The sequence below is a fragment of the Brassica oleracea genome, chromosome C2 (assembly GCF_000695525.1).
Source record: "Brassica oleracea var. oleracea cultivar TO1000 chromosome C2, BOL, whole genome shotgun sequence".
In the NCBI taxonomy this organism is placed as follows: Eukaryota; Viridiplantae; Streptophyta; class Magnoliopsida; order Brassicales; family Brassicaceae; genus Brassica; species Brassica oleracea.
Genome location: NC_027749.1, coordinates 168,384 through 193,860, shown reverse-complemented (window position 1 = coordinate 193,860; position 25,477 = coordinate 168,384). Strand labels below are relative to the sequence as shown.

Here is a 25,477-nt window from a genome sequence, read left to right as displayed (position 1 = left end):
CAAGGCAAAAATATTTGATAATAAATTCGATTTTAACGGAGGAAACTAAGTTACAACCCTTAGGATTTTACTCTTATATAACACACACGTACCAAAACCATTATTACTCATCTCAATCACACAAAACCTAAATACTCTTCCATCATTCTTCTATAATGGCTGCGATAACTGCGAAGTACGGTCGTTTATCGCGTAGGGACGAAAAGAGACAATGTCTGCGAAGTACCGTCGTTTATCGCGTGGGGAAGAAACCCTTGACGGTTTCAATCGGCATTATTTTTTGTTTTTTTAACACCAGTCGTATTTTTTTCTCTTGGGCTAAATCACTTCCAAGTTATGGGCCATAATTTACAAAACATTTTTAAGAACCTGAGCCCAAAAAAAAACTAAAATATGATTTAAAATGTTAGGCTTTATTTGTTTTGAAACAGACCCTATTATACAACATATGTTGAACCATTAAAATATTATTTCAAAAATGATTGGGCCAATTTATAACATAATATAAGGATAAATTCATCAGGCTCAATTTGTATATGTACTAATGTTATTGTTTATGTATACAATTAGATTTTCTGTATATGAAAAAAAAAATTAAAGGACGAATCAATTTTATTTTTAATTAATTTTATGTAAGCATATTAACTTCCGATTGTTATATTGACCAAAACAGTGGTTTCTATATTAATTAATGGTATGTTTATATATTTATCAATCACTTTTTTATTTTTACATATACATATATATATATATATATAGATATACGTAATTTAAGTGAATACTTATACAGTTACATGTTTACCGTAAGTGAGCTTTCTAAATCTATAGCAATTTTGAAAACAAAAAATAGAATTTTAATGGTTCATTTGACTATTAACTAAATTGTAATGAAATGTATTTTTTAAATTCTTTTTTTCCGCAACAATTATCTTCTCGAATTGATTTAGTTTTGCATCTGTTTAGAAATTTGAATATGATATGAAAGCTTAACATCAATATTGTCTAAACTTCATATAACATGAAACCAAATAAGTAGTTATAGTCTTCCGGTTATGACCATAAAATCAAAAACTTCAACTATATTAACGTCGCCAATCTTTATCCTCCTCATTAACACCCGAAACAATCAATGCAAAACAAACTAATATCCAAATTAATCAGATTTAATGTTTTTTTATCTCGCAAAATATAAATTTAATCATCTCATCCCGCGCAAGGCGCGGGTTATCACCTAGTATATACTAAACAATATATGTATTAATTTCTAACAACAACCTATATAGTATTGTGGTCATTGGTATCCAAATACCATGAGATCGTTATATGTAAGTTCAAATTTTTATCCGAGAGAAATGTTTTTAGAAGCGATCTAAGGCAAACAATATCTGATGTAATTTTAAGGGACTAGTCAGAAAAACGGCATACAATAATTTATTGCTATTATCACCGACAAGAAAATAAACAATTGGCCATAAATAAATTAAAAAGAGTTAAGGCGACAATTGGAAAAAGAACAGCAGCAAATTAACTAACCCTTTGTACCGAGGACGTATGTTTGAGTTTGACTATAAAAGAGACCGAAAACTAGACAGAATCCTACTACATGCATACATAAAAGAAAAACGTTTCTCCTTGGAACCATATCTGTTGTTCTAAGTTCCAAGAAAGAAAAATAAACACAAATGGAAGCACACAACGTAGAGCCTTTGACAACCCCTGAAATGAAAAACCGGGGAAATATAGAGTTACTCGACAGAGCTTTGCAGCAAGGCGACGCATCGACGGTGGCCAAATTGGTGGCCAGTGACGTGGAATGGTGGTTCCATGGACCGCACAATTGTCAACACATGATGAGACTACTAACAGGGGAACCACCGAGCCAGGTTTCTTTCAAGTTCGAGCCAAGCAGTGTACAAGTAGTGGTGCCTGGTCATGGCTGCGTCATAGCAGAAGGATGGGAGGGTTCACAAGTGTACTGGGTCCACGTTTGGAAGTTGAAAGACGGAGTGGTCACTGAGCTAAGGGAGTATTTCAACACATGGATCACTGTCACGGATTACAGTCGTGGGGCAATAGGTTGGGACATGGGGCGTTGCACGGTTTGGGAGAGCGTACCGAGGGATCTAGCTCGTGGTTCGTTACCTAGCTTGCTGTTGGCTATTTAACTGTGTAGACTAAAGTAAAACACAGTTGTATCTGGTGGTTTACTCTTTACCTAGTAAATTAAAAAGCCTTATGAATTTATGATGTTTTAAAATTTAAACAGTAGTGTGTTTATGAAGCGCCTAGCTAGCAACCAAAAATAGTTATTGTATATATGTGTAGGGTTCTTTCTTGTCCTTCTTATAAAATTGGTCTATTATTTTTAAGGTTTACCACACATCATGTTTTTGGAGTGTATACATTAAAAGAAAAAAAAATTATCGAGCTCTGGCAATATTTATAAAAGCATCGACCCACCTTAAATACAACTATATTCCAAATTGGAGAGAGTCGTAACATTAGCACTTTCCAGTAATAATAAATAAATTCATACATAAAAGAGTGCAAAAGCTACACCATAAGTGAACAAAATTCTTCTCAGGTTTTCGTGTGACCAAGCTCGAGATAGGTTCTATTAAAAGCTGGAACCTCTGCTTTGAAATCGAACGCTTCTCAGATTTGCTGGCGTTAACTTATTGTAATCAGTAGACAGTAGTATGCGGGGATTCAGATAGTTAATTTCATTCGCGCGTCGAATCATCCGATCAGAGACCTTGTTCATCGGCCTTTGTTTGAACCCAATAATCATACTCATTCTTTCTTTAGATGACTCTTGGGTTTCTCTATCAAGCCCAATTCAAAATTATGTGACTTTTCTGTGTGTTCATGAATGGATATAAATATTTTAAAAATAAATATTTTATACATTTTTTTATCAATATTTAAATTTAAATAATTTTTAAATAATACATAATTTATTTTAAATAATATTATATTATTTTCATTATGTAATTTGAATATATAATATCTAATAGATTTGATTATTATTTGGAAAATTAAAATACATTTATTTCTATAAATTAAAATATAGTATTTTTTGTTCTGACTAGATTGAATGTTGATAAATTTTGTTATTTGCATTTTAATTTTTGGTTTTAAGTATAAAAAATTGTATTGTTTAAATTACTCATTTTGTGGATTATATTAAATTTCAGTTAAAAAATTAGTTTTATTTATTGGAAATTTCAGATCTTTATCTTAAATATACAATTATACTTTCAAATATAATTTTACATTTTTGATTTGTAAAAAAAAAAGTAAAGTGATGATAAGTATGAAGTTTCATAAACAAATATTAATATTTAAAAATAATAACTAATTTTTTTAATTTAAATAACTTTATATTTTATAAATAGATGCATAAAAGATAAATTAAAAATTAAAAACTAAACATATTATAAATAATCTTAACCATAAAAATATATATTGGTTTATGTATTCTTATTATTGGTATATTACATTTTATAAATATATAAAAATCAAAATCAAAATATTAAACCTTAAAGAGTTTACTAGTGGTATATTAGGTCTGGTTAAAATTCATATATATTTGATTTATTTATGTAGTTTGATAAAATTATATAGACAATTAAAATCAAAATGACAAAAAAAATTATGCAAAATGAATAAACACGTCAGCTGTAGCAATTATAAAATATTTTTAGTTCATCAAAGATATATTAGTTTGAGCTATTTTAATTTTTTTTTTACAATAATCTGAGAAAATATATTGATAAAATAACTTTTTATTTGTAAAAGGAAGATTATTAATATCAAGATGATTTTTTTTTTTGAACTTTTCTTTTTATGATTATATTGTATGTAAAATATATTTTCATGTTCGTATATTTATAAAATATTTTTCATTATTTCATGTTTGTAAATATATCTTTCATTTTTTTTTTGAATATTTATTTTATTATATATCTCATTTGAAAATAGAAAAAACAACTAAAATTAAAAATTTATTGACAGAATTATTAAATATTTTAATAATAAAAATTAGAAATAATATTTTCAATTCATTAAGCATATTTCTGTAGTTAACCATCGTAAAAAATAACATTAACACAACAACTTGTAAAAAAAATGATTTTTCAAATAATATTATATAGATGTTATTGGTTTAATTTTTCTTTCAGCCAATCAAAATGTCTTTTCTTTCAATTGACATTTATACACACTTTAACCTTTAATTTGTTTTACTAGCTTTTTTAACCTCTGAACAAACAATTCGTGTAAATTTCATTGTAATGGTTTAAAATGTCAGTTTTTCCTTAAATATAACAATGGAGTAGTATAAGCTCATAGATTAGAACAGTTTAGATTATTATTATTTTTGCCGGCTGTCTATTTCCTTATATCAAGTTTTGGTTAGACGAGAATTAGAACAATTTAGATATATAGCTAAAACAATAATAATAGTGTAGTTAGCACTTATCAGTTATCAGGGAGTGCATTTGGAAGCTAATTAAGCGTGACAACTAATATATTTAATTACAAAAAGGTCACAACAGTATGTTCGCTTATCTGTGTAAGTGGCAGATTTCGTGTGATGCATGTCTGCCACCACCACCTCGTCTCTCATCAATTGTCAATTAACTTATCTAATCAAATATTTAGTCCATGCCTCTTTCAATATATCTCAAAATTTCATAATCTTTTTGTCTTTTGCCAACCAAAAGAAAAAGAAGAAGATAGTACACTGGTTTATTTTCAGCTGAACTAATAAAATAATAAGGAAACCTAATTTGTGGCTCTGTATTATATTTTGTTGGAATCACATATATGTAAGAGTTTCAAACCCCTAAATTTGAAAGACGATGTGGTATCAATATATATTGACTTCTTTTTCTAGCAAAAACAATTGAAAAAACAACTACTATGTAGTAGATATCTTAAAACAATTGAGCCGACAGTTAAAAGAGCTATGTGCATGTTGGTGAGATGTCCACTATCTCTGTCTGAATGGCGACCAATATATACATAGGTCCATACTATCTTCTACGTTTCAACCCAACTAGCTTCGTAAGGACTGTAACCATTACAACAAGAAAAGTAAAAAATTAGCAGATTTGTTTTCATTATCTAATGTTTGTTTGTAATTAGGCATTAATTATTATGTTTATAAAAATTTTAAGATATGAGAATATTTAAAATATTAACTAATAAATACGTAAATAATATCCATGTATATAAAAAGTGGAAATAAGTATCCGCACGGAAGTTCGATTAAACTCTAGTAATAATTAGTGATAAGCCAAAACTAGAATATATAAATAATCTTTTTTTTCTAAAGATGACACACAAGTAATTGATTGGTACTAACGAAAGTGTCAAATCTACAAATGTTCGGTAAGAAGTATTACAAGATAAAAATAAAACAGAAAGCCTCTTAGTCTAATATCTCTAAAATAACAATATCAAACAACCATGCTAGAGTTATATAAGAGGCTTCTCGACGTGTGATTTATAATCTATATTGGTGTTTGGTTCATATATGTTAATTGGTTGATATAACAAAAATAAATTGTTTTAAAAAAGTAAAATTGGTTGATTAAATTGTTTTTTTCTTATCATTAAGGTTGATTAATAACCAAGTTTAGTTTGTTAGAATGGAAATGTGATGTCAAGTTCACTTTACCAATATTCAAATGGATGTATGTAAATTTGAAAGTGTTATTGTCTTTTGCATTAAAAACCTTTTGGCGCAACTTCTGTTACGGAATTATTCTAATCTCTACCGCGTACTGAATTCTCTCCACTCACATCTCCATCACTCTTCTATTTTACAGTGTATGCCAAGTGTCATTCCCATAATTTATGGAGAATATCCCCTTCCAATTAGTAGTAACACACATGTTTTAAAATGTAACATTTTTTAAAACACATCTTTCATTAGTACATTTAAAGAGTTAGAACTACAATTTGATTATACAAAAACACAAGATAATAAATTTAAGATTTATGGAGATAATTTGATCGATTTACTTCTGAAATAACTAATTAATCTTTTCTGGACCATAAATTAATATTACGAGAAATTATTGTTTTCCATTTTCTCAATATATATATGTATATATAATATCTTCAAAGAGAGAGAGACATTTCAAAATAAATGAATATATGCAATGTTATATTGTTCAATAACTAGTTTATATATATATATATATATATAATTAATAAGATATATATTTTTTTTTTTGTAACTTGATAAGATATATTTTACTCGCAAAACTAACTCGATTATCAATCATAAATTGATCTGTCTCTGATTATAATTTTAAATCTTGAAATTTTAAACACGCTAGTGTATATAAATTGTCACGTATATATATTTTAGGTCCATGCAAATGTATCAAAACTTTTGAAAATGGAGTCATTGTTGAATTATATTCTCATAGGCTATTAAAGATTTCTCGTGATCTCTTGAAGGGGACTTGTAACTCAGTCACTACATCCCATCTGTGTTGTCTCTTTCTTTTTACATTTTTCTTCCTTTCTTATTGTGCAACCGAAAAAGTGTTTTTAAGAAATCCTCGTAGTCACATACTCATGGGTAATTAGTTGATTTGGACATACGGAATGAGAAACAATGAATTTTCCTTAATTCTATCAAGGCCATGATAAAACAATTTAATCAGTCTTAGCCTGCCAAGTTTGACGAGTTAAGTAACATGCAATAAATTCTGATAAAATATTATAAGTATCCAAACATAGCATTGTGATCATTATAAATCGTTCATTATCTATATACATATGAAAATTACATGACTACGATAAACTTTATGGACCTCCCTGAAAATTAGATATTGCAGACAAAAAAAATTGTTCAAAGAGTTTAAGAATGGACATGATCCAAAAAACTGTTAAAAGGTTTGAAGAATGAAAATGATCGAAAGTTAACAATTATTCCCGAAATAGACATGTTTTTGTTAAGCTTGTATATACATTATACTATATATATATATATATATATATATATATATATTTATTTATTTATTATAATTTAATTAAAAAACATTGGTTTAAATCATTTAACATAATAGTTATTATGCCTCGGACGGATCCGGATATCCGGATTTCGGATATCTTTCTCTATATTCTATTATCCGCGGATATCCGGATCCGCAAAAATAATTAAAAAAATTATTTTTAAAAAAAAAACTAAAATTTTAAAACAATACATAAATTAAATATTTATACAAGATTTATATATATATATATATGTGTGTGTGTGTGTGTCTATAATTTTGTAAAAACTAAAATATAATATTATAAAATTAATTTATGTATAAATATTATTATATAAAATATAAGTATTAATGAAATTTAAAAATTTAATGTGTTTTAAAAATACGGATCCGGATCCGGATATCTGGACCTAAAAATTAAGATATTCGGATCCGGATTCAGTTTGGATGGATCCAAGATTTTACTATCCGGATTCAGATCCGGACACCCCGGATATTCTATTTTCGGAGCGGATCCGGAGTGGATCTCGGATCGAACCCGGATCTCGGATAATAAGTCCCATGCCTAATAGTTATGACTACAGGATGGTTGAATTTAAATTAACCTGAACACAATAGAAATAATCATGTTATCATTTGTTTGTTTCTTGCTTTTAGAGTAAGCAAAAACAAAAATTTCAAAAATCTATCCTTACCTTTTGAGAGGGGAAAAAAAGTTGACCTGGCTAGTGCAAGTCAAGAATGGTGAACCTAGACATTCAGTTTTAAAGGCATATATCAGAGGGAAAACATTTGTGTTCAAAAAAAAAAAAAATCAAAGAGAAAACATTGGTTTGACACAATATAAAAAGTTTGAGAAGAAAAAAATGAAATTTAGGTTAAGTGTGTTTAACAGTATAGATCACAAAATACTGTTTGAAGACAAGAGAAGCATCTCAATGATTTTCACGAGATAGGACCTAGAACTTAGAAGTGGACTTTGATTACGACTTTTCTTAGGGGTGGGCAATTTCCAGTCCCACATTGTCTTTTATCATTCCTCACCAACAATCCATTTTTTCTTTTACATTGTCAAATTTCCATGGAAAAATCGGAAATAATAATTCAAGAGTTAAAAAGATTACTCGACAATGATATTCACCATTACTGCAAAAAAAGTGCAAATGAAAAAAAAAATTGGGGGTGTTTTTTTTTTCTTTTCACTGTAAATACTGATATATATTAACATTAACCATAACAAGAGTCATTACAAAACAGAGGATCAACTTCGATCAAGTGAAGAACAACAACAGCTAATTGCTAGACAAAAGGGGATTACAATCAGCCTCGTATAGAACACTGAGCCACTGAGGATAACCTGAAGCCACATAAAATTTGGGGTGTTATATGCATAATTTTATGGAATAAAATATGTATAAACATTTTGTTTAAATTTTAACATTTATCCACTAAAAATAAGCCAAAAAGGAAAAATATCCTTGCTATCATCCTTCACATTAAATTTCTTGACATATTAGTCAATTTTCTTTTATCATTTCATTTTATATTAACCATTTCAAACCTAGAACATTATATATATATATATATATATATATATATATATATATAACATAACGATGTATATATATATATATATGTATTTACGGGTTTTATAAAATGGGTATATATTCTCGTTTTTATTCTAATAATCTATACAAAATATACTTTCTGCACTGAAGTATCTTGAAAATACGCTTGAATATTTTTCATATTTCCCAAAATAGTTTTTTTTTTTAACTTATTTCCCAAATTAGTTTATACTTTGTGTCAAATCTTCTACACGGTCACTCGTAGATTGCTAAAACTCACCCGAAGGAATATGCAAAAAATATATAGAAACATTTTTTTTTTGAAAATTAAAAATATATAGAAACATCTATCAATATATATGGTACAAGCTACCAATATATATTAAATATGGTCCCAACGTGATGTTATATAGTTAGATTCGAATTAAATGTATTCAACAAACGACGGTACTAGCTGCGGGTATATAATCCAACAAAATAATTTCGGTGACAACAAACATTTGATGAAAATTTTGGCAAAAATGGTTCAAAATACATCCCTCATTTGCTAAATAAAAACTGGCTTCACCATCGTATATATAGTTTTAGGTTTACGTTTTCATTTAAATACAGGAGAAAATCAATACAAATAGTTGTTTTGGATAACACATAAATGCAGCCATGCAGGTAGTGAAATCTATTAAAATATAATTATTTATTCCGAAAGAATACCAAATTAGAAAATAAACGATGAGTTTATAAGAGAAAAAGTGATTAGTAACGCAGCATGATTTGATATATAAGTAATAATTACGACAGCGTGAATCCGACCTTAATGTCGAAAAAGAAAAGTCATCGAGCTGTCGGATGGTACTCTTTAATGATTTCACCAGAAATATTTCTCTATATATAGGGAAAAATTAAAATCTCCTACCTAATTTCGATTTATTTTCACCTCATTTTTTATTGAACAATCATCTATGTACAAAACATGTATATATCAAAGGATAACCAGGGCCGGGGTTTATTAGAGGGAACAAGCGGTGCGATCGTTTTGGACCCAAGCCCGTATCCTGCTGTATAATACTAATTAACGGGTCCAATTTTTTTATAATTTATATTTTTATATATAAAAATTATAAATATAATAAATAAAATTAAAAAAAACCCAAATTATTTGATATGTATATAGTTTTATTTTCATTACAAAATATTATTGATTAAATTTTAAAACATTTTAAACATTATCTACATATAAATTTTAGAGGGTATAAAAAAATATTTTTCGTATTAGGATCCGTAACAGTATTGAGCCGATACCGAGGATACCTCGTATTGTAATTGATGTGTTTACATAAAAATAAACCGAGGCCGGGATTTAATATTAATATATATAGCTTATGCAACCTAAATATAAATATATAATGCAGGGTAGGTCTGGTGGGCTCAAAAACATTATTATAAAATGTATGTGTGTGCTCAAAAAAATGTGTATATGTATATGAATGCGTATATATGTGCACGCACATACACTTTATTTTGGGTTTTGGGTACCATGTTCATGGGTCAGCGTGCTGTCTCCATTATCTTTTTAATATATATTTAGGTTTTTACTGTAAACAATTCTAAGAGATGGTGTTATCCGTTAATTAGGACAATTAACCACGAAGGAAATGGTGAATTATCAATTCTTGAACCACTTTTAAAATATTGAACCTTCAAGATTTGCACTATATAGAGATAAAGATTGATCTTTTTTGTTTTGAGCAAAAAAGATTGATCTTTAAAAACTAGAAAATAAAGAGAGATCTAGTGTCATATATGTCGTCTATAAGGACAACAACTCTAGTTTTTATATACTAGCTTACATGAAAAAAAAATATTTTTTACACACGTAAACCATTCCCAAGTTAAAAAAGAATATTGATGGGTAATTAGAATATATAATATTTCCACTTGCTATATATGAGAAAGCACTTAGTACATTTAGCTGAGTCTACCTGTCACCAAAGCTCCTCCATTCTCCCTCTCTCTCTCTCTCTCCCATCCCCTTGTTAAGTGGTCGGAGAGACAGGAGTGAATGATGAAGAAGGTGTGCTGAGCAAGATGGAGAAGCAGGGCACGTGCATTACTAACTCATCTCTTAGTCCACATATATACACTCTCCCCAAATGCATGTATATGATAGAGATGTGTGTGAAGTGTGTTGAGTTAGTTCTTCATGTGCCCATCTTCCCCATCATGACCACTTCACCTTGATGATGATGATCCCAGTGTTAGTCTTATATTGCCATACGTATATATATATACGTGTGCGTGTGTCTATTTTTTGTGTACGAAAAGCGTATTTAGGGGAAGCAGATATACCGCAAAATAACCCTATTAATACGTACGTACGCGCAAGGGAAGCTTACTCCATTGGGAATTGCATCAGGTATGTCTAACAAGCATATATGTTAATTATCACCATTTTTAGAACTAATCATCACCAATTTCAGCGTATACGATTTAAGATTGAGAGCAAAGAATTTATTCTTTCTGTTTCTTTTCATATGAGACTATATGGATCATATAAGATCAAATTTTATGGTAATCATTCGAGTGATTTAAGATTGTGAACTTTGCTATCAGTTTTGATAATCACAAATTTGAGCGGTCAGCGATTTAAGATTGAGAACAAATAGTTTGAAAAAACTCTATATTCAATATTATTTCCTAATGAATTTTTATTCGAGTGAATTTGGAAAACTTTGCTATCAGTTATAGAGTTTTGTTAAGTGGATGGTGTAAATTCCTACTGTGGTTCGAGTCCACAAACCACTGAGAGCTATGGCATCGGTTCAGGCTAAATCCTGAAGAAAGCTAGAAAGCGTAGTACGCACACACGAAAGTCAAGGGATTGTCTGGCCCTGCTACCTACCCAACATGAACACACTCCGAAATTAGAGTAGCTATCTATTTCATAAGAGACCTCTTGCAGATTGAAGCATGATTGGGCTCTCCGCTTCTCTTGGTCGAAATGAGTTATGCGTGGCTCTACATAATTTTCGTTAACTACTTTGTTTTATTAACCAATGATTCATCGAAAGATCGATTGCATGTCGTTTCATTCATACAAAAAGATAAATTATTTATATTAAAAAAAATAAAAGGATACTCAGTTTATTTTCTAATAGATGACGTTTTAGAATTGCACTCATAAATTTTAAAAAATATTTAATGTTTTCTATTTTCTAAAACCAACTTATTAATTATTTACTTAAACAAAATTCAGCCAATAATAAAATAAAATGCATAACATGCATAGAGTAATAGCGACATTAGGTTACAAAAAAAAAAAAAAAAAAAAAAAAAAAAAAAAATAGCGACATCATCTTGAATATGGGCGTCTTCCTAACAAGTTAATGTGTCGGCGAGGAATGATGTATACAGAGTAAATTAAGATGATCAATTTAATTGGTTAGTGGAGCATGTATTAAAGTTGCTGGTTGGTTTACCTTGTTAGCCCGCCTAAACTCCTCTCTAATGAATTGATGTCGTTCAGAAAAAAAGGTTTACCTTGTTAATTTGCTCGTTTATGGGTTAGTCGCACGCGTTTGTATACATTACGGTAATAAAATAACAAAATTGCATGTATATAAATAATGACCGGTGTCAAAATGAGCTATCTCTCAACTCAACTCAATTCATAGTGAATTTGGGTTTTTTACTAGCTAACTCGGTTCAGCTCATTTATTATATGAGTTTCAATATATAAACTCGAATTAAGATCATCTAAATCATGAGTCAAATGAGCTAACTCACGATCAAATATAAAAAAATTATAAAAACATAGTTCATGATCTAATCTAAGTTCGATCAATAACTTCATTTATTAAATGAACCTAAAAACATAGCTCATGCTCATGAAAAATTGAACTGAGCTGAGCCAGTTCATGAGTTATAACTCGTTTTGACACCTCTTTTTTGAATGATAAAGCTTTAAAAAAAACAATTTTGGCTTACAAACATAACTCATGCACTTTCTTTTTGGGTCATTTGATAATAAAATTGATACAAAAGAATACAATTATACAAAGACCGACGAAAAAAACTAAAAATACTCGAAAACATAAGTTTACCATACTGGAAAAACTACCAACACCATACTCAAACCAAAATTTAAGGATAAACAGATATTTTAGACAAAAATGAGATAAAACGAGACCAAACCAAACATAATCAGCCGGAAAGCTAAGAAGTAGCTAGAGAGCGCAAAGGAAGACAAAAACAGAAATACTCGAAATACAAAACATCCCAAACAAAGGGGGAAGAAAAGGGACAACATCATGGAGAAGCTGAGCAAAGATAAAATTTTTTTTTTTTAATAAGAATAATAATAAAACATCAAACATATTCTAGGTTCTATAATTTATATATGAATATATTTTACAATAAAACTACTAATATAATGAAAATATTTTTTTTTGTTACTAAAATTCTTCTTTGATTTTTTTTCTAAAAGAATGAAAACCAAATTGATAAAAAAAAAAAAATATGTTAACATTTAGATAAAAATAAAATAAATATTTTAACATTCAGATAAAAATTAAATAAATATTTTTATTTTAGATAAAGTCGCCAAAATTTCAAGACCGGTTCTGGGAAGAACAACCAAGTTCAAATCACAGGCAAGAAACCTCACCAAAGCTAAAACGGATCGCAAACACGAAAAACTGAGCAACACAAACAAAAGACACGTACATTTTTGGACTAAATAAGTCCTAGTCTAGATAAAAACGCATACTATAGTACTATTGTAATATATTAAACTACGGTCAAGTGGTATTATAAACTAAAAGCAGTTTCTGCCTTTCTGGTAGGAAATAGTTTTCTTTTTTACAAAAGCAAACAGTTTTTGTTTTAAATCACAATGTATGTTTTGGAAATGACCACCCATGGTTAGAGTTTTAGTATTTTCATCTTTTTTTTTTAATTATACAAGGATATACTGGCCCATAGAAATGATCCAAACTACTCACGTGTTGATATGTCTCGATCCTATGTCTCTGGCAATGCCGAAATGTTAATTCCAGTAGTATACTAGTGATGATTTTGTTTGGTAAAATTATTATTATATGGCTACTCTAGTTCGCTGGAACTCATAACTGAAGTGATATGAAAGCTTTTTTACTAGAGCGATAGATATTTATAACCAATAGTAATATTTTACATTTTGTAATTTTTGTTAATCGTACGTCGCGCCATAAAAACGCACGGTATATTCCAAGCTTCTTAATTCTTGGGCTTTGCTGAAAATAGTGAGAAGACTTGAGTTGATCAGTTGTTGGGCCTTGAATCACATGTAAACAGCTACTGGTGAAATTTGAGTTAGTAAATAACCAAACAAATCGCAAATATTTGATACCTTTAATATTGGTTTGGTTGAAAATTTGATGTTGGAGACGACTATATCGTTCGAATATTTGTTTTTCATATTGATTTGAAGCATACAAGGAAACTTAGAGACTAATCAATGATGGTTGGGTCTGGGATCGTCGTTATAATGGAGGCCAGCAGGGTTATAGCAAAACTGACAGACACATGCAGGTTAACGCGTCGCCATTTTTGAACCGTGTTGAAATTATAAGGAACTAGTTTAAAAAAAAAAAAATTAAGATACGAACAAATATACAATCGTTGAATCCTTTCAAATGTGATAAAATATAATATAATATATGCGCATAGACTTTTCTCCTCAAGCTAAAGTTAAAAGTCAACATATTCGATCCAGATTATTTGTGTGTGTAGATTATATAAAAACCATGGCTGCCTAAACTTATCTTCTCGGCCATAACCAGACGAAAACAAATTCACCAAAGCAGAAAAAAATATAGAGAGCGCGAGAGAGAGCATATATTATTATACCAAAACAATACATTTTGTGATCCAAGGTGCGTTGGGCCAGTGGTTTAGTGTTTGGAGTAGGTTCCATTGCACCTTTAGTTTGATTCCCATGGGGAGGGGTGTTTTACGCCATGTTATCGGTATCAGCGCAGGCCGGCACCGGATCTAGGGTGGATTAAGGCCGAAGGCCAGAACCCATCCTGGTAAAAAAAAAAAAAAAAAAAAAACAATACATTTTGTGAGGGAGAAGAAATAAGAAAAATGGAGCAGCCTTATGTGTACGCTTACCCACCAGGGACAGCCCCTTCGGCTCCTCCGCCTCCACAAGCAGGTGGCATCGCAGGAGGGATAGTGGATCAAAGGTTCTGCGCTCCGTACCCCGTGGATCTAGCGATCGTGCGGAAGATGATGAAGTTGACTGACGGTAACTTCGTTATAACGGACGTTAACGGGAACCTGATGTTCAAGGTGAAGGAGCCGGTGTTTGGCCTTCACGACAAGAGGATCTTATTGGATGGTTCTGGATCTCCGGTCTTGACTTTGAGAGAGAAGGTCCGTAGATCTAATTAATTAAGATCTGTTTGAATGTACTAGCTAGGGCTTTAACTAAATTAAATTTTATATATTGCAGATGGTGAGCTTGCATGACAGATGGCAAGTATTTAGAGGAGGGAGTACGGAGCAGCGTGATCTGCTGTACACGGTGAAGAGATCGTCGATGCTTCAGTTTAAGACCAAACTTGATGTGTTTTTGAGTCACAACAAGGAAGAGAAGAGATGTGATTTCAGGGTCAAAGGGAGCTGGCTCGAGCGCTCTTGTGTCGTCTACGCCGGCGAATCTGACGCCATCGTTGCCCAAGTAAACATTACTCTCTCTCCACGTTTTATGTATTGTTTGACTTTAAATATATAAAAAAATAGGACAAAACTACTTTGAATACTTGGTTAGTGATTTAACTGGAATGGTTTTTTGTATATGTATAATAGATGCACAAGAAGCACACTGTGCAGAGCGTGTTCTTGGGAAAGGACAATTTCTCCGTGACGGTTTATCCAAACGTCGATTATGCCTTCATCGCCTCTCTGGTCGTCATTCTCGATGATGTTAACCGAGAAGACCGCGCCGCCGCCGGCAGCAGCTGATGGTATGTTGTACGTTCTCTGGACACTTTGCAACGTGGGATTTCTTCTTAAAACGCTTACTGTGTCATCTTTCTTTCTACTTAATTAATGATCTTCAACTATATATGAATAGGTTTTCTTTCAGTATTTTTTTGTTAATTTGTTCTTTTGTAAGTAATTTTTTTTATCATACATGTGTATCATAATCTCCTAAGATTTTTTTTATTTTCCAAAATGTCTGTTAAAATCTTCTTTCAAATTTCAAATTTCAAATTTCAAATTTCAAATATTCCAAAATTAACATAACTAAACTCTGATATCAAAGAGATCTTATCTCTCAAATTTATCATTTTTGTTTATATATATTGGAAACAGATATGAATTAAGAAATAATGTAATTACGGGTTGGCGCTCATATGGAGACACCATTACTTGTGTCATTTTCTTTGCAGAAGACGAGATGAAAAAAAATATCTCTCGTTTGTGCGGTGTTTACCGGGGATTTTTTTCGTGTTCCGCTGGTTTTTGTAGTGGGGATTTCTCTCTTTTTTATTTACTGATGATGATTATTCATGAACTAAAAAGAATAATTTTCTAAGATTTTTTACACGCAAAAAGGTATAGAAAATAGCCTTTTTACCCAAAAAAAGTATAGTAATGTCAGGGAATCCGTTGTCTTTATTCTGCGAAATTTGATTAAATAATTTAAAACAATAATATAATTCCGTAAAATAAATAACCTAAGGGACAAATAAGCAAAGAAATAAAAGCAAAATGAGCAAGAAAGAGAGAGCTGTAATGTTGAGCCCAAAAAAAAAAGAGAGAGAGAAGGATAAGTTTGGTGAGTGTGTAATGATGATTAAAAAAAGAGGATAAGAAGTGAGAAAAAAAATATCTAAACCAGTTGATGATTAGAGAACTAATATAAAAGCAGTAACCACCCAGCCCAATAAGCATGATTTGTTAGCAAAAAGGGACAAAGCAAGAACAGGCTGTTTGGTTTAAATTAGAACAAACAAACAAACGCTCTCCTCTCTGTCGCTTCTTTATATATATATAATAATAATTAAGGGTTTCGCCTTTGTGTGTGTGTTTTATCATTTGCGGCAAGCAGGTCTCTATCGCATCTCTTCCGCGCTTCATTGAGGAGGTGATTTTCTTCTTCTTTTCTTCTTTGGATTTAATGTAAAATATGTTCCACATCTCAAGGTTTTCATTTTGGCTCTAGGTAATCTAATAGATAGGAGAACCCTATAAAAACATTCAGATTCTTTTATTCCCTGGTCCATTTGCCTGATATATGCTTGTCTCTCTCGATAAATATATTGTTGGATCTATATGTATATTGTGTGGATCTGTCTTTTACTTTTATCTTGTGTTTCAACAAAAGTGTTCTCCTATTATTATTGCAGGGTTTTGAAACAAATGCAGAAACATGTATTTGAAAGCTGAACAGCAGTGCTCTACTACTAGTAGTACTGCTTTACACCTCCCTTGTCCTCCCTTTTTCTTCTCCACCCTCATCCCTCTTCATCATCCCTGCTCTCACTCTCAGAATGTTCGAATTAACGCCTCATGGAAGCATGTTCTATGCGAGGACGGTTGACCCTCTTCTTGCTTCTTGACTTCACCCACATCCCTTTTTTTCTTTTCTTCTTTTTCTTTTTAGTTTTTTTTTTTTTTTGTCTTGTACTTGTATATTTGTAGCTATTTATTACCCTCTTCTGCCTAGCATTACTAGTAGTGAAGCTAATAATAATCCTATGGAGAAGAAAGGGACTGTGCTGATGCTTCGTTATGAGGTCGGCAAGTTACTTGGCCAGGGTACATTTGCCAAGGTTTACCATGCCAGGAATCTCATCTCTGGTGATGGTGTCGCTGTTAAGGTCATCGATAAAGATAGAATCCTCAAAGTTGGTGGTATGACCGACCAGATTAAGCGTGAGATCTCTGTCATGAGACTCTTGTCACACCCAAACATTGTCCACCTCCATGAAGTCATGGCCACTAAATCTAAAATCTACTTCGTCATGGAGCACGTTAAGGGCGGTGAGCTTTTCAACCAAGTCTCCACCGGCAAGCTCAGAGAAGGCGTTGCCAGAAAGTATTTCCAACAGCTTGTCCGCGCTGTTCACTATTGTCACACCCTCGGAGTTTGCCACAGGGATTTGAAGCCTGAGAATCTTCTCTTGGATGAGAATGGGAATCTCAAAGTCTCTGATTTTGGACTCAGCGCTCTTTCTGACAATAGACGCCAAGATGGCTTGCTCCACACCACCTGTGGCACCCCTGCTTATGTTGCACCTGAGGTTATCAACAGGAATGGCTATGACGGGTTTAAAGCCGATGTGTGGTCCTGTGGTGTCATTCTTTTCGTGCTCCTTGCCGGTTATCTCCCTTTCCGTGACTCCAACCTCATTGACTTGTATAAGAAGATTGGTAAAGCCGAGTTCAAGTTCCCCAACTGGTTTGCTCCCGGGGCTAGGAGATTGCTCAAGAAGATCTTGGATCCTAACCCCAACACCAGGATATCTACCGAGAAGATCATGCAGAGTTCTTGGTTCCGTAGAGGCCTAGAAGAGGATAAAGACGATGCTGATGCAGAGACCGACGACACAGAGCCAATGCCGCTTAATGATGACTGTGACAAGGCAAAGAAGCAGTGTATCAACCTGAATGCTTTTGAGATCATTTCGCTTTCCACCGGGTTTGATCTCTCGGGACTGTTTGAGAAAGGCGAAGAGAAGGAGGAGATGAGGTTTACGTCCAACCGAGAGGCGTCAGAGATCATGGAGAAGCTGGTGGAGGTAGGGAGGGAACTTAAGATGAATGTAAGGAAAAAGGAAGAAGGATGGAGGGTGAAGATGGTAGGTAGAAAAGCGGGTGCAGGGGTGGAAGCGGAGGTGTTTGAGATTGCACCAAGCTTCCACATGGTGGTGATGAAGAAGAGCGGTGGAGATACGGCTGAGTATAAGAGATTGATGAAGGAGAGTATAAGGCCGGCTTTGATGGACATTGTATTGGCTTGGCACTGAAACTGTTAACCTACTACTTTCTTTTTTATGTTATTTTCTTTCGTACCAAAGTGTTTAGTTTCGTTCTTGATTCTGAAGATGTTTAAGATGTGTGTTTCTTGTTTTGGGGGTGTAACAATAATGAACTCATTCACTATATGAAAAAAAGGGATTATTATTATATATCTGTCGGTTAGAACACAAGTAGAGATCTGACACGTAAAATCAAATAGGGTAAAAGAGAACGCATCTTGGAAGCACACTTTTATTACTAGTACATATGTTATCGTGTCGTATATTATCTTAAACTTTTAGCTGTGGAAAAATAAAATGTTATGTATACAACAAAAGAAAAGAAGTTATTTCCCCCAAACACCATTTATTTTCGGTGTTTGACATGTTTCTAATTTGTTACCTTCGTATGAGAGAAAAGGAGAAGCGTTCCAAGGTAAAACATAGGATATGGTTTGGAAAGTGTCTTTGATGGTTGTATACTTGTATGCATCTTGTTGACCGGCCCGATTCGAAAACAACGACTACATGGGACAGGCTCATTGAATTTACGGTCTCCAGTAGACCACCTCGGCCCATGATCCAATACATTATGTTCTTTTTTTTTCCAATTTGGTCAAATCAAAGGTTTAATAACCCGATAGGACTTCTAAGGATTTTGCTTAATCAGGGGATTGCAGTGGGCCAACAAATTGGATAACCAAAGAAACCACCCAATTCCTGGCTCTAACTATCATTAGAGACTCCTTTTTTTTAGCCTAACAACATAACTAGAGCTTAAGCCTTCTTACAAAAAAAAAAACATAACTAGAGCTTACTCTCTCTGTTTTCTTTTAAATGACGTTATAGCAATCTTCGCACATATTAATGCATCCAATACACTATTATTTCTATCCTTCATTAATTAATTATCTTGTATCGTAAAACATATAGGAGTAGATTAAATATAGGGTAAATATGGTCTTTTGTCACTATAATTTTCTTTGTTTTCTATAAAACGTCAACTATATTAAAAAAAAAAAAGATATTCCAAAACATCATTTAAATAAAAATGGATAAAGTACTTATCATAATATTCATTACTATTTATTAACTGCCGTATTAATGGACAATCAAATCCCCTCTCGAAAAATTATTATGAAATCAGTTTACTAAAGAAGCTGATTTTTTTTTTTGAGATCGTCGGTTTAAGTTGTATCCTTTACAAAGTGTTGCTTTGGTTATGGCTCTTCGTGTAAAATTTTAGTGATATGATTATTTTAATTTATTTTTTAATTGTAAAATTTGGTGGGTCGATGTAAAGTTGATGAAATTAGTTATGTTCTCCTTTTATTTCCACAGTAAGTTGGGTGCATGTAGACACGATTAAGTACAACTAGCATGTACAGGACAATCAGTACAAAAGTGTAAAATATGATAGTTGAGTAAGATGAATTATTGATATGCTAATTTTGTCAATTATAAAATGTTGAATTATTGAGCAATGGTTTCAATGTGGATAGCAGCAATTAATTATGAGAATTATTGGTGTATGGTGGCACATGCGATAGTACACCAACTATTCACAATGCGATAAGGACAAGCTCTTACTTATCAAAAAGATAAATGTACTTCGATTACTTCTCATGGCTCAGATCCGGACAGTTGGCTTTCACTCATTGACAATTTCAGTTGGCATAATCGCAGGCTACCGTTATCTGTCTGGTTTTCATCCCCTCATATAAATCCTTAATAGTATTACATCAGCGTGTCACATAATGCAACTATATTTCTCTATGCATGCGGTTCGTGCACGATTTGCCATTTTCATGGCAGTTTCTCTGCCCCCTATCAAGAACAACATATTTTTCTTCTTCTATTGGTGCATCCCAGAAGTTCTGATAACCATTTACAAAAACATTGATAATCAAAGATTACATGACAAGTTACAGAGGCTAACGTGTTTAAAAATAAAAATATTGGAGAATTTTCGTGAATAGTTTTGTCAGATAAAAGGCAGAATTTTTTGTCATGTTTTTATTTCTTGGATGATTATGACAGATACCTAAAACACTAAGTCGTCGTATTCACGTCACGCAAAGAAGAAGCACCTTCCTGGTAATGGGTAGTCTGTAAACCGGCCACCGTCTCGTCCGGTTTGAGAACAATCTCCACGAGGAAAGGCCTCAGTGTATCTGACCAAATATCTCCTCCAGCACGTTGCCGCTGCCTCACCTCGATCATCACCAGCTCGTCGGTAAGCTGATTAATCTCGACAACCATGGCGAAGGAACCTCCTTCCCCTTGTATCTTCATCCCCCAGGCTTCCTTGCACGCCACGGTCAGATTCTCCGCAGCGGCCATCTCCTCCAGCTTCTCAAGCACACTCGCTGCCGTCCAACCCGACACGAACCGCTCCACTCGATCGAACTTTCCGGAAAACAGACCGGAGAGATTGAAACCGGGAGATCCGGAGATGATGTGGAAGGCGTTCATCCGCAACTCGTTGGCGGGGAGTTTCATGTCGGAGTCCTCGAGGTGGAACTTGGACATGCGGTCGTCGTAACCCTGTCTGAACCAGGGGTCGCGGATGATGTCTTCGATAGTGATCCTGGAGAGTGGATTGGTGTCGAGAAGGCGAGCGAGGAGGCGGCGGAGATCAGGGGAGGTCCACTTGGGGATGCGGAATTCGCCTTTGTAGATCTTCCGGTACATGACCATTAGGTTATGGTCGTTGAACGGTAGATAGCCAGCGTTGAGCACGAACAGTATCACTCCACATGACCACACGTCGATTTTGGCACCGTCGTATCCTTTCTTGGCCAGGACCTCCGGCGCCACGTAGGCGGGCGTGCCGCAGAGGGTGTGGAGGAGGCCGTCGGGTCGGATCTGGTCGGCGAGGGCGCTGAGCCCGAAATCGGAGATTTTCAAATCGAGCTTATCGTCGAGGAGGAGATTCTCGGGCTTGAGATCACGGTGAAAGACGCCGCGGGAGTGGCAGTAACCAACGGCGGAGATAAGCTGGTGGAAGTAGCGGCGGCTGAGATCCTCGGAGAACCTGCCCTTGGAGACCTTGGCGAAGAGCTCGCCGCCTTTGGCGAATTCCATGACGAAGAAGATCTTGGATTTGGTGGCGAGGACCTCCGAGAGGCGCACGATGTAGGGGTGACGCAAGCGGTGCATGATAGCGATCTCCCTCTTCACGTGGGCTCCGTTAAGGCCTCCCTTGTTCAGCCTTTGCTTGCTCACTACTTTGATCGCCACGCTCTGCCCCGTCTCCGTGTCCCTCCCTCTGTACACTTTTGCGAACGCCCCACATCCCACCAACTTCCCCACCTCATACTTCCCCAACACTGCCCCTCTCTGCTTCTCCTCCATTCTCCTCTGTCTTCACTTCAATTTTGATACTGATTTCTGCGTTACCATCACGAATTCAAAACCAAAAGATAATAAGATAAAAACTTTCCTCTTGATAGAAGGAAGCTAAGGCAAAGCTAACTTAATGGGTAAAGATTTGAATAACCAACTCATACGATCACTTGAGAACAATATGATAAGAGAGATCAGTTTGATTTTGGATAAGAGATGAAAGCTCTGTATCGAGTTGTTTCATATTTATCAGTGTGTCTTGAGGTAGGAGACGAGGGTATTTATGTCATTCTGTACTTTTCAATTTTTCTCCTCGGTAAAGACGTGAGAGATTTTCTGTTTTTGCTTTTTATATATTTTTTAACAAGATTTGGACGTTCACTTAAATTACAACCATCCACGTGTCTCGTTGCTTGTTGTCGTGTTGATTTGGTATCTCCAAGGGTTTAGAGCATCAATATCCCAGAAACCCCATTTGGGGTTTCTTAATTTTTTTTTTTTTTTTTTTTTTTACTTTTTCGAATTAAAAAAATAAAAATTAAAAACGAACCAATCGCAGGTCGCCACGTATCAGTGGGACCCGCGAACAGTGTAAGAAACCCTTAAGGACCGACTACTATTTGGTAGTTTTGGTAACAGGTTTCTTAAAAAAAAGTGGGTCCTGCGCGGGACCCACACGGTAAGAAACCCTTTAGTTACCTCCAATAAAGATGCTCTTAGGTCGTAGCATATATTTTACATATATTCGTATCTTCGCCTAGTGTTGTTATACAATTTCCACCAAATGTTTTCAATTTTCTTCATTATAAAATTCTTCCGACTATAATTAATATAGAGGAATGTCACATTCCTCAATTTTAAGAGAAAATAATCTTCAACATTGTAACATATTTTTTCTCCAACTTTTATTAGTTTATCGTTAAAATTATGTTTTACTTTTTTTTATAGCTATTTAAAAATAAAAATATTGGCTAATTTTAGAAAACTTATTCAACTTATGGGATAATTTCATTAAAATCTAGTTTATTTCATTTTTTTCTTTATTATATTTAAAATTTTAATTGTCACTAATCAAAATCAAAATACTATACATATATTTCCTCTCTCTCTTTAAAGAAATTCATTTTAGAGATCTTAATAGACATGATTTTGAATTGCATATTTTCCTAATTTTATATAGAAGATAATTGGTGAAAGGTATGATGACAATTATATAAATTATGCCACTAAATATTTGTTTTAAATTTTTCTTTTTATTTACTAACAATTATTCTTTTTCTAAATTTTGATTAGTAAATTTATTCCTATATATAGGGCAAATCTCCAAAATAGCACATTTCTAAGTTTATATCACAAAAATAGCACTTAAAAACTAAAAATGACCAAAATAGCATCTTTCTAAGTTTATCCTTTGAAAATTTTAATTTTTTTATTTTTCAAAATTTGAAATCTTATCCCCAAAACCTCATTTCTCAACTCTAAACCGTAAACCCTAAACTCTAAACCCTAAACCCTAAACCCTAAACCCTAAACCCTAAATCCTAAACCCCACCCTTTAACTCTAAACCCTAAGTTTGTGACTTTTGATAAAACATTAAGTGCTATTTTTGTGACTTTTGACATTGAATGCTAGTTTGGAAACAAAAACTTGATTTAGTGGTATTTTTGTCTTTTTCTCTTATATATATATATATATATATATATATATATATTTGAATTTAACTAATAAATATTCTAACTAAAATAACACAAAGTCATGTCTCCTTAAAAACATATAAATGTTTAAAATGAATATTTAAAATTTGCGGAGTAGTTGGTTAGTAGTTCAAAAACTAGTATATTTGAATAATAGTATATTATAAATATGAGTAGAACTTAAATGTGGTTTTAGATATAATATTATTAAATTTCCTCAAAAATATATTAAGTATTAAGAAAATATAAAAATAATTCTATTATGAATATAAAACAAACAATATAATAATAAGTTCTTACTTAAATAAATATGTATACCTATAAATTATTAATTTATAATTTTAATGGGACCATATATTTACATAGATTTTTTTAAAAAAATATTATCTTATTATTTTATCGATTTGTGTCAAATTTTGAGCCGGCCTAAATTGGGACCGGCAAAATTTATTAATTTATAGAGATTATTAATTTATCGAGTATTAATTTATAGAGGTTCTACTGTATATATATGTTATATATATTATAGTTTATATAAGTTTTACAATATTTTTATGAATTTAATTTATTATATTAGGTATTAAAATTTAAAATTTTAAATAATATTTATTTTTGTAATAAAATGTTATCATTAAAATTTTCAATTATTTTTAAAATTTTATTTTATCTACGGATCAAATCGGATATTCTTTAATATTCTAAATCATTTCGGATATCAGTGTCACCGATTATCGAGGAGGCTAAAGATTGAATCGACTTGAATGCTTCCAAATACTCGGATATTTGATATGTCCCCACCTCTATTTACGGATACAGTTTATTTTTATTTATATGAAAAAATTCACTCATGTCATGGTCTTTTTAATTTTTAATTAATTTTAATTTTATTTTTCATGTATTATTTTGAACAAAAATGTCATTTAATATTAATTAACAATATCTTTATATATTTGTCAACTATTTTTATATACTTTTACATAAACATACATGTGCATCTTTACCTTGTGACTAAGTATTTATCACAACTGAAATATCTATATATTTTTTTTAAGTTGAAATATTTTTTCTTGATGCCTCTTTCACTACTGACCAAATTGTAGTGAAATGATTTGTCTTAATAATTTTTTTTTTGAACTATTATACGGTTAGAAACTATGATATGAAACCATTGGTTCAACATGATGACTATCTAAAATTCATAACATGAAAAATAAATAAATAATAGTAAATTTTGGTTTTACCAAAAAAATTAAAAAATAAACATTCTAACCGAATAAACCAAAATAAATATTAATTTAAAGTAATAGTTATATTTTATGAGATTAAAAACCAAAAAATAACTTAAAACCGAACCGATATCCAATTAAACATATATAATGTGTTTTTATTAAAAATAACGAAACTAATAATCACATTCCGCACAAGGCGCGGATTATTACCTAGTCGTAAAGTAATTAGTTAAAGAGAAATGGGGACAAAAGGAGGTCATACGTGGTCATCCCATGGCTTGCTCTCGTTGAAGATAACGGCTGCTCCGAAACTCCTTGCCGGGTTAATTCCAGTTCCGGTGATGGGAATGGTAGCCAAGTGCCCCATGAACACCGAAATCCAATGGGAAGTGGAGCCAACACCTTTCATTATTATTTCATTTATGACTTATTCTTGGGTTCACCCCCTAGGGTGAACCTAGAGGTTCACCAACCAATAGTATTGTGTTATTTCATATTCGATATCTTTTAAAAAAGGAAACAAAATATTGTCAAATTATATTATCTTCTTAAAATTAAAAGGTAAAAATAAATAAATAAAAAATAGTAGTAATTACAAAAAAAAAAAA

The 25,477-nt window shown here is 32.3% G+C and overlaps 4 protein-coding genes and 1 pseudogene across 5 annotated transcripts; 3 read left to right on the top strand and 2 right to left on the bottom strand.

Moving 5' to 3' along the window:
* Positions 1-1,587: 1,587 nt before the first annotated feature.
* LOC106325295 (wound-induced protein 1) lies at positions 1,588-2,378 on the top strand. Its single transcript, XM_013763334.1, has one exon. The coding sequence runs from the start codon at positions 1,683-1,685 to the stop codon at positions 2,163-2,165; it is 483 nt and encodes a 160-aa protein (XP_013618788.1). The 5' UTR covers positions 1,588-1,682; the 3' UTR covers positions 2,166-2,378.
* Positions 2,379-14,249: 11,871 nt separating this feature from the next.
* Positions 14,250-15,986, top strand: LOC106327030 (protein LURP-one-related 15). Its single transcript, XM_013765028.1, has 4 exons — positions 14,250-14,481; positions 14,683-15,001; positions 15,081-15,308; positions 15,437-15,986. Exons 2-4 carry the CDS (start codon positions 14,711-14,713, stop codon positions 15,590-15,592), a joined length of 675 nt encoding a protein of 224 aa, XP_013620482.1. The 5' UTR covers positions 14,250-14,481; positions 14,683-14,710; the 3' UTR covers positions 15,593-15,986.
* A 331-nt stretch (positions 15,987-16,317) lies between these two features.
* LOC106327029 (CBL-interacting serine/threonine-protein kinase 15) lies at positions 16,318-18,768 on the top strand. Its single transcript, XM_013765027.1, has 2 exons — positions 16,318-16,721; positions 16,984-18,768. The coding sequence occupies exon 2, from the start codon at positions 17,335-17,337 to the stop codon at positions 18,604-18,606; it is 1,272 nt and encodes a 423-aa protein (XP_013620481.1). The 5' UTR covers positions 16,318-16,721; positions 16,984-17,334; the 3' UTR covers positions 18,607-18,768.
* Positions 18,769-20,425: 1,657 nt separating this feature from the next.
* On the bottom strand, positions 20,426-22,263 carry LOC106327697 (CBL-interacting serine/threonine-protein kinase 14). 2 transcript variants are annotated; one of them, XM_013765928.1, is made up of 2 exons: positions 22,104-22,263; positions 20,426-21,990 (listed from the first exon to the last, which is right to left on the bottom strand). In XM_013765928.1, the coding sequence occupies exon 2, from the start codon at positions 21,952-21,954 to the stop codon at positions 20,650-20,652; it is 1,305 nt and encodes a 434-aa protein (XP_013621382.1). In that variant the 5' UTR covers positions 21,955-21,990; positions 22,104-22,263; the 3' UTR covers positions 20,426-20,649. The 2 variants fall into 2 exon arrangements, with proteins under 2 accessions (XP_013621382.1, XP_013621381.1); XM_013765927.1 differs by having other exon boundaries at positions 22,110-22,263.
* A 2,862-nt stretch (positions 22,264-25,125) lies between these two features.
* Positions 25,126-25,477, bottom strand: part of LOC106323110 — a 10,418-nt pseudogene continuing 10,066 nt past the window's right edge.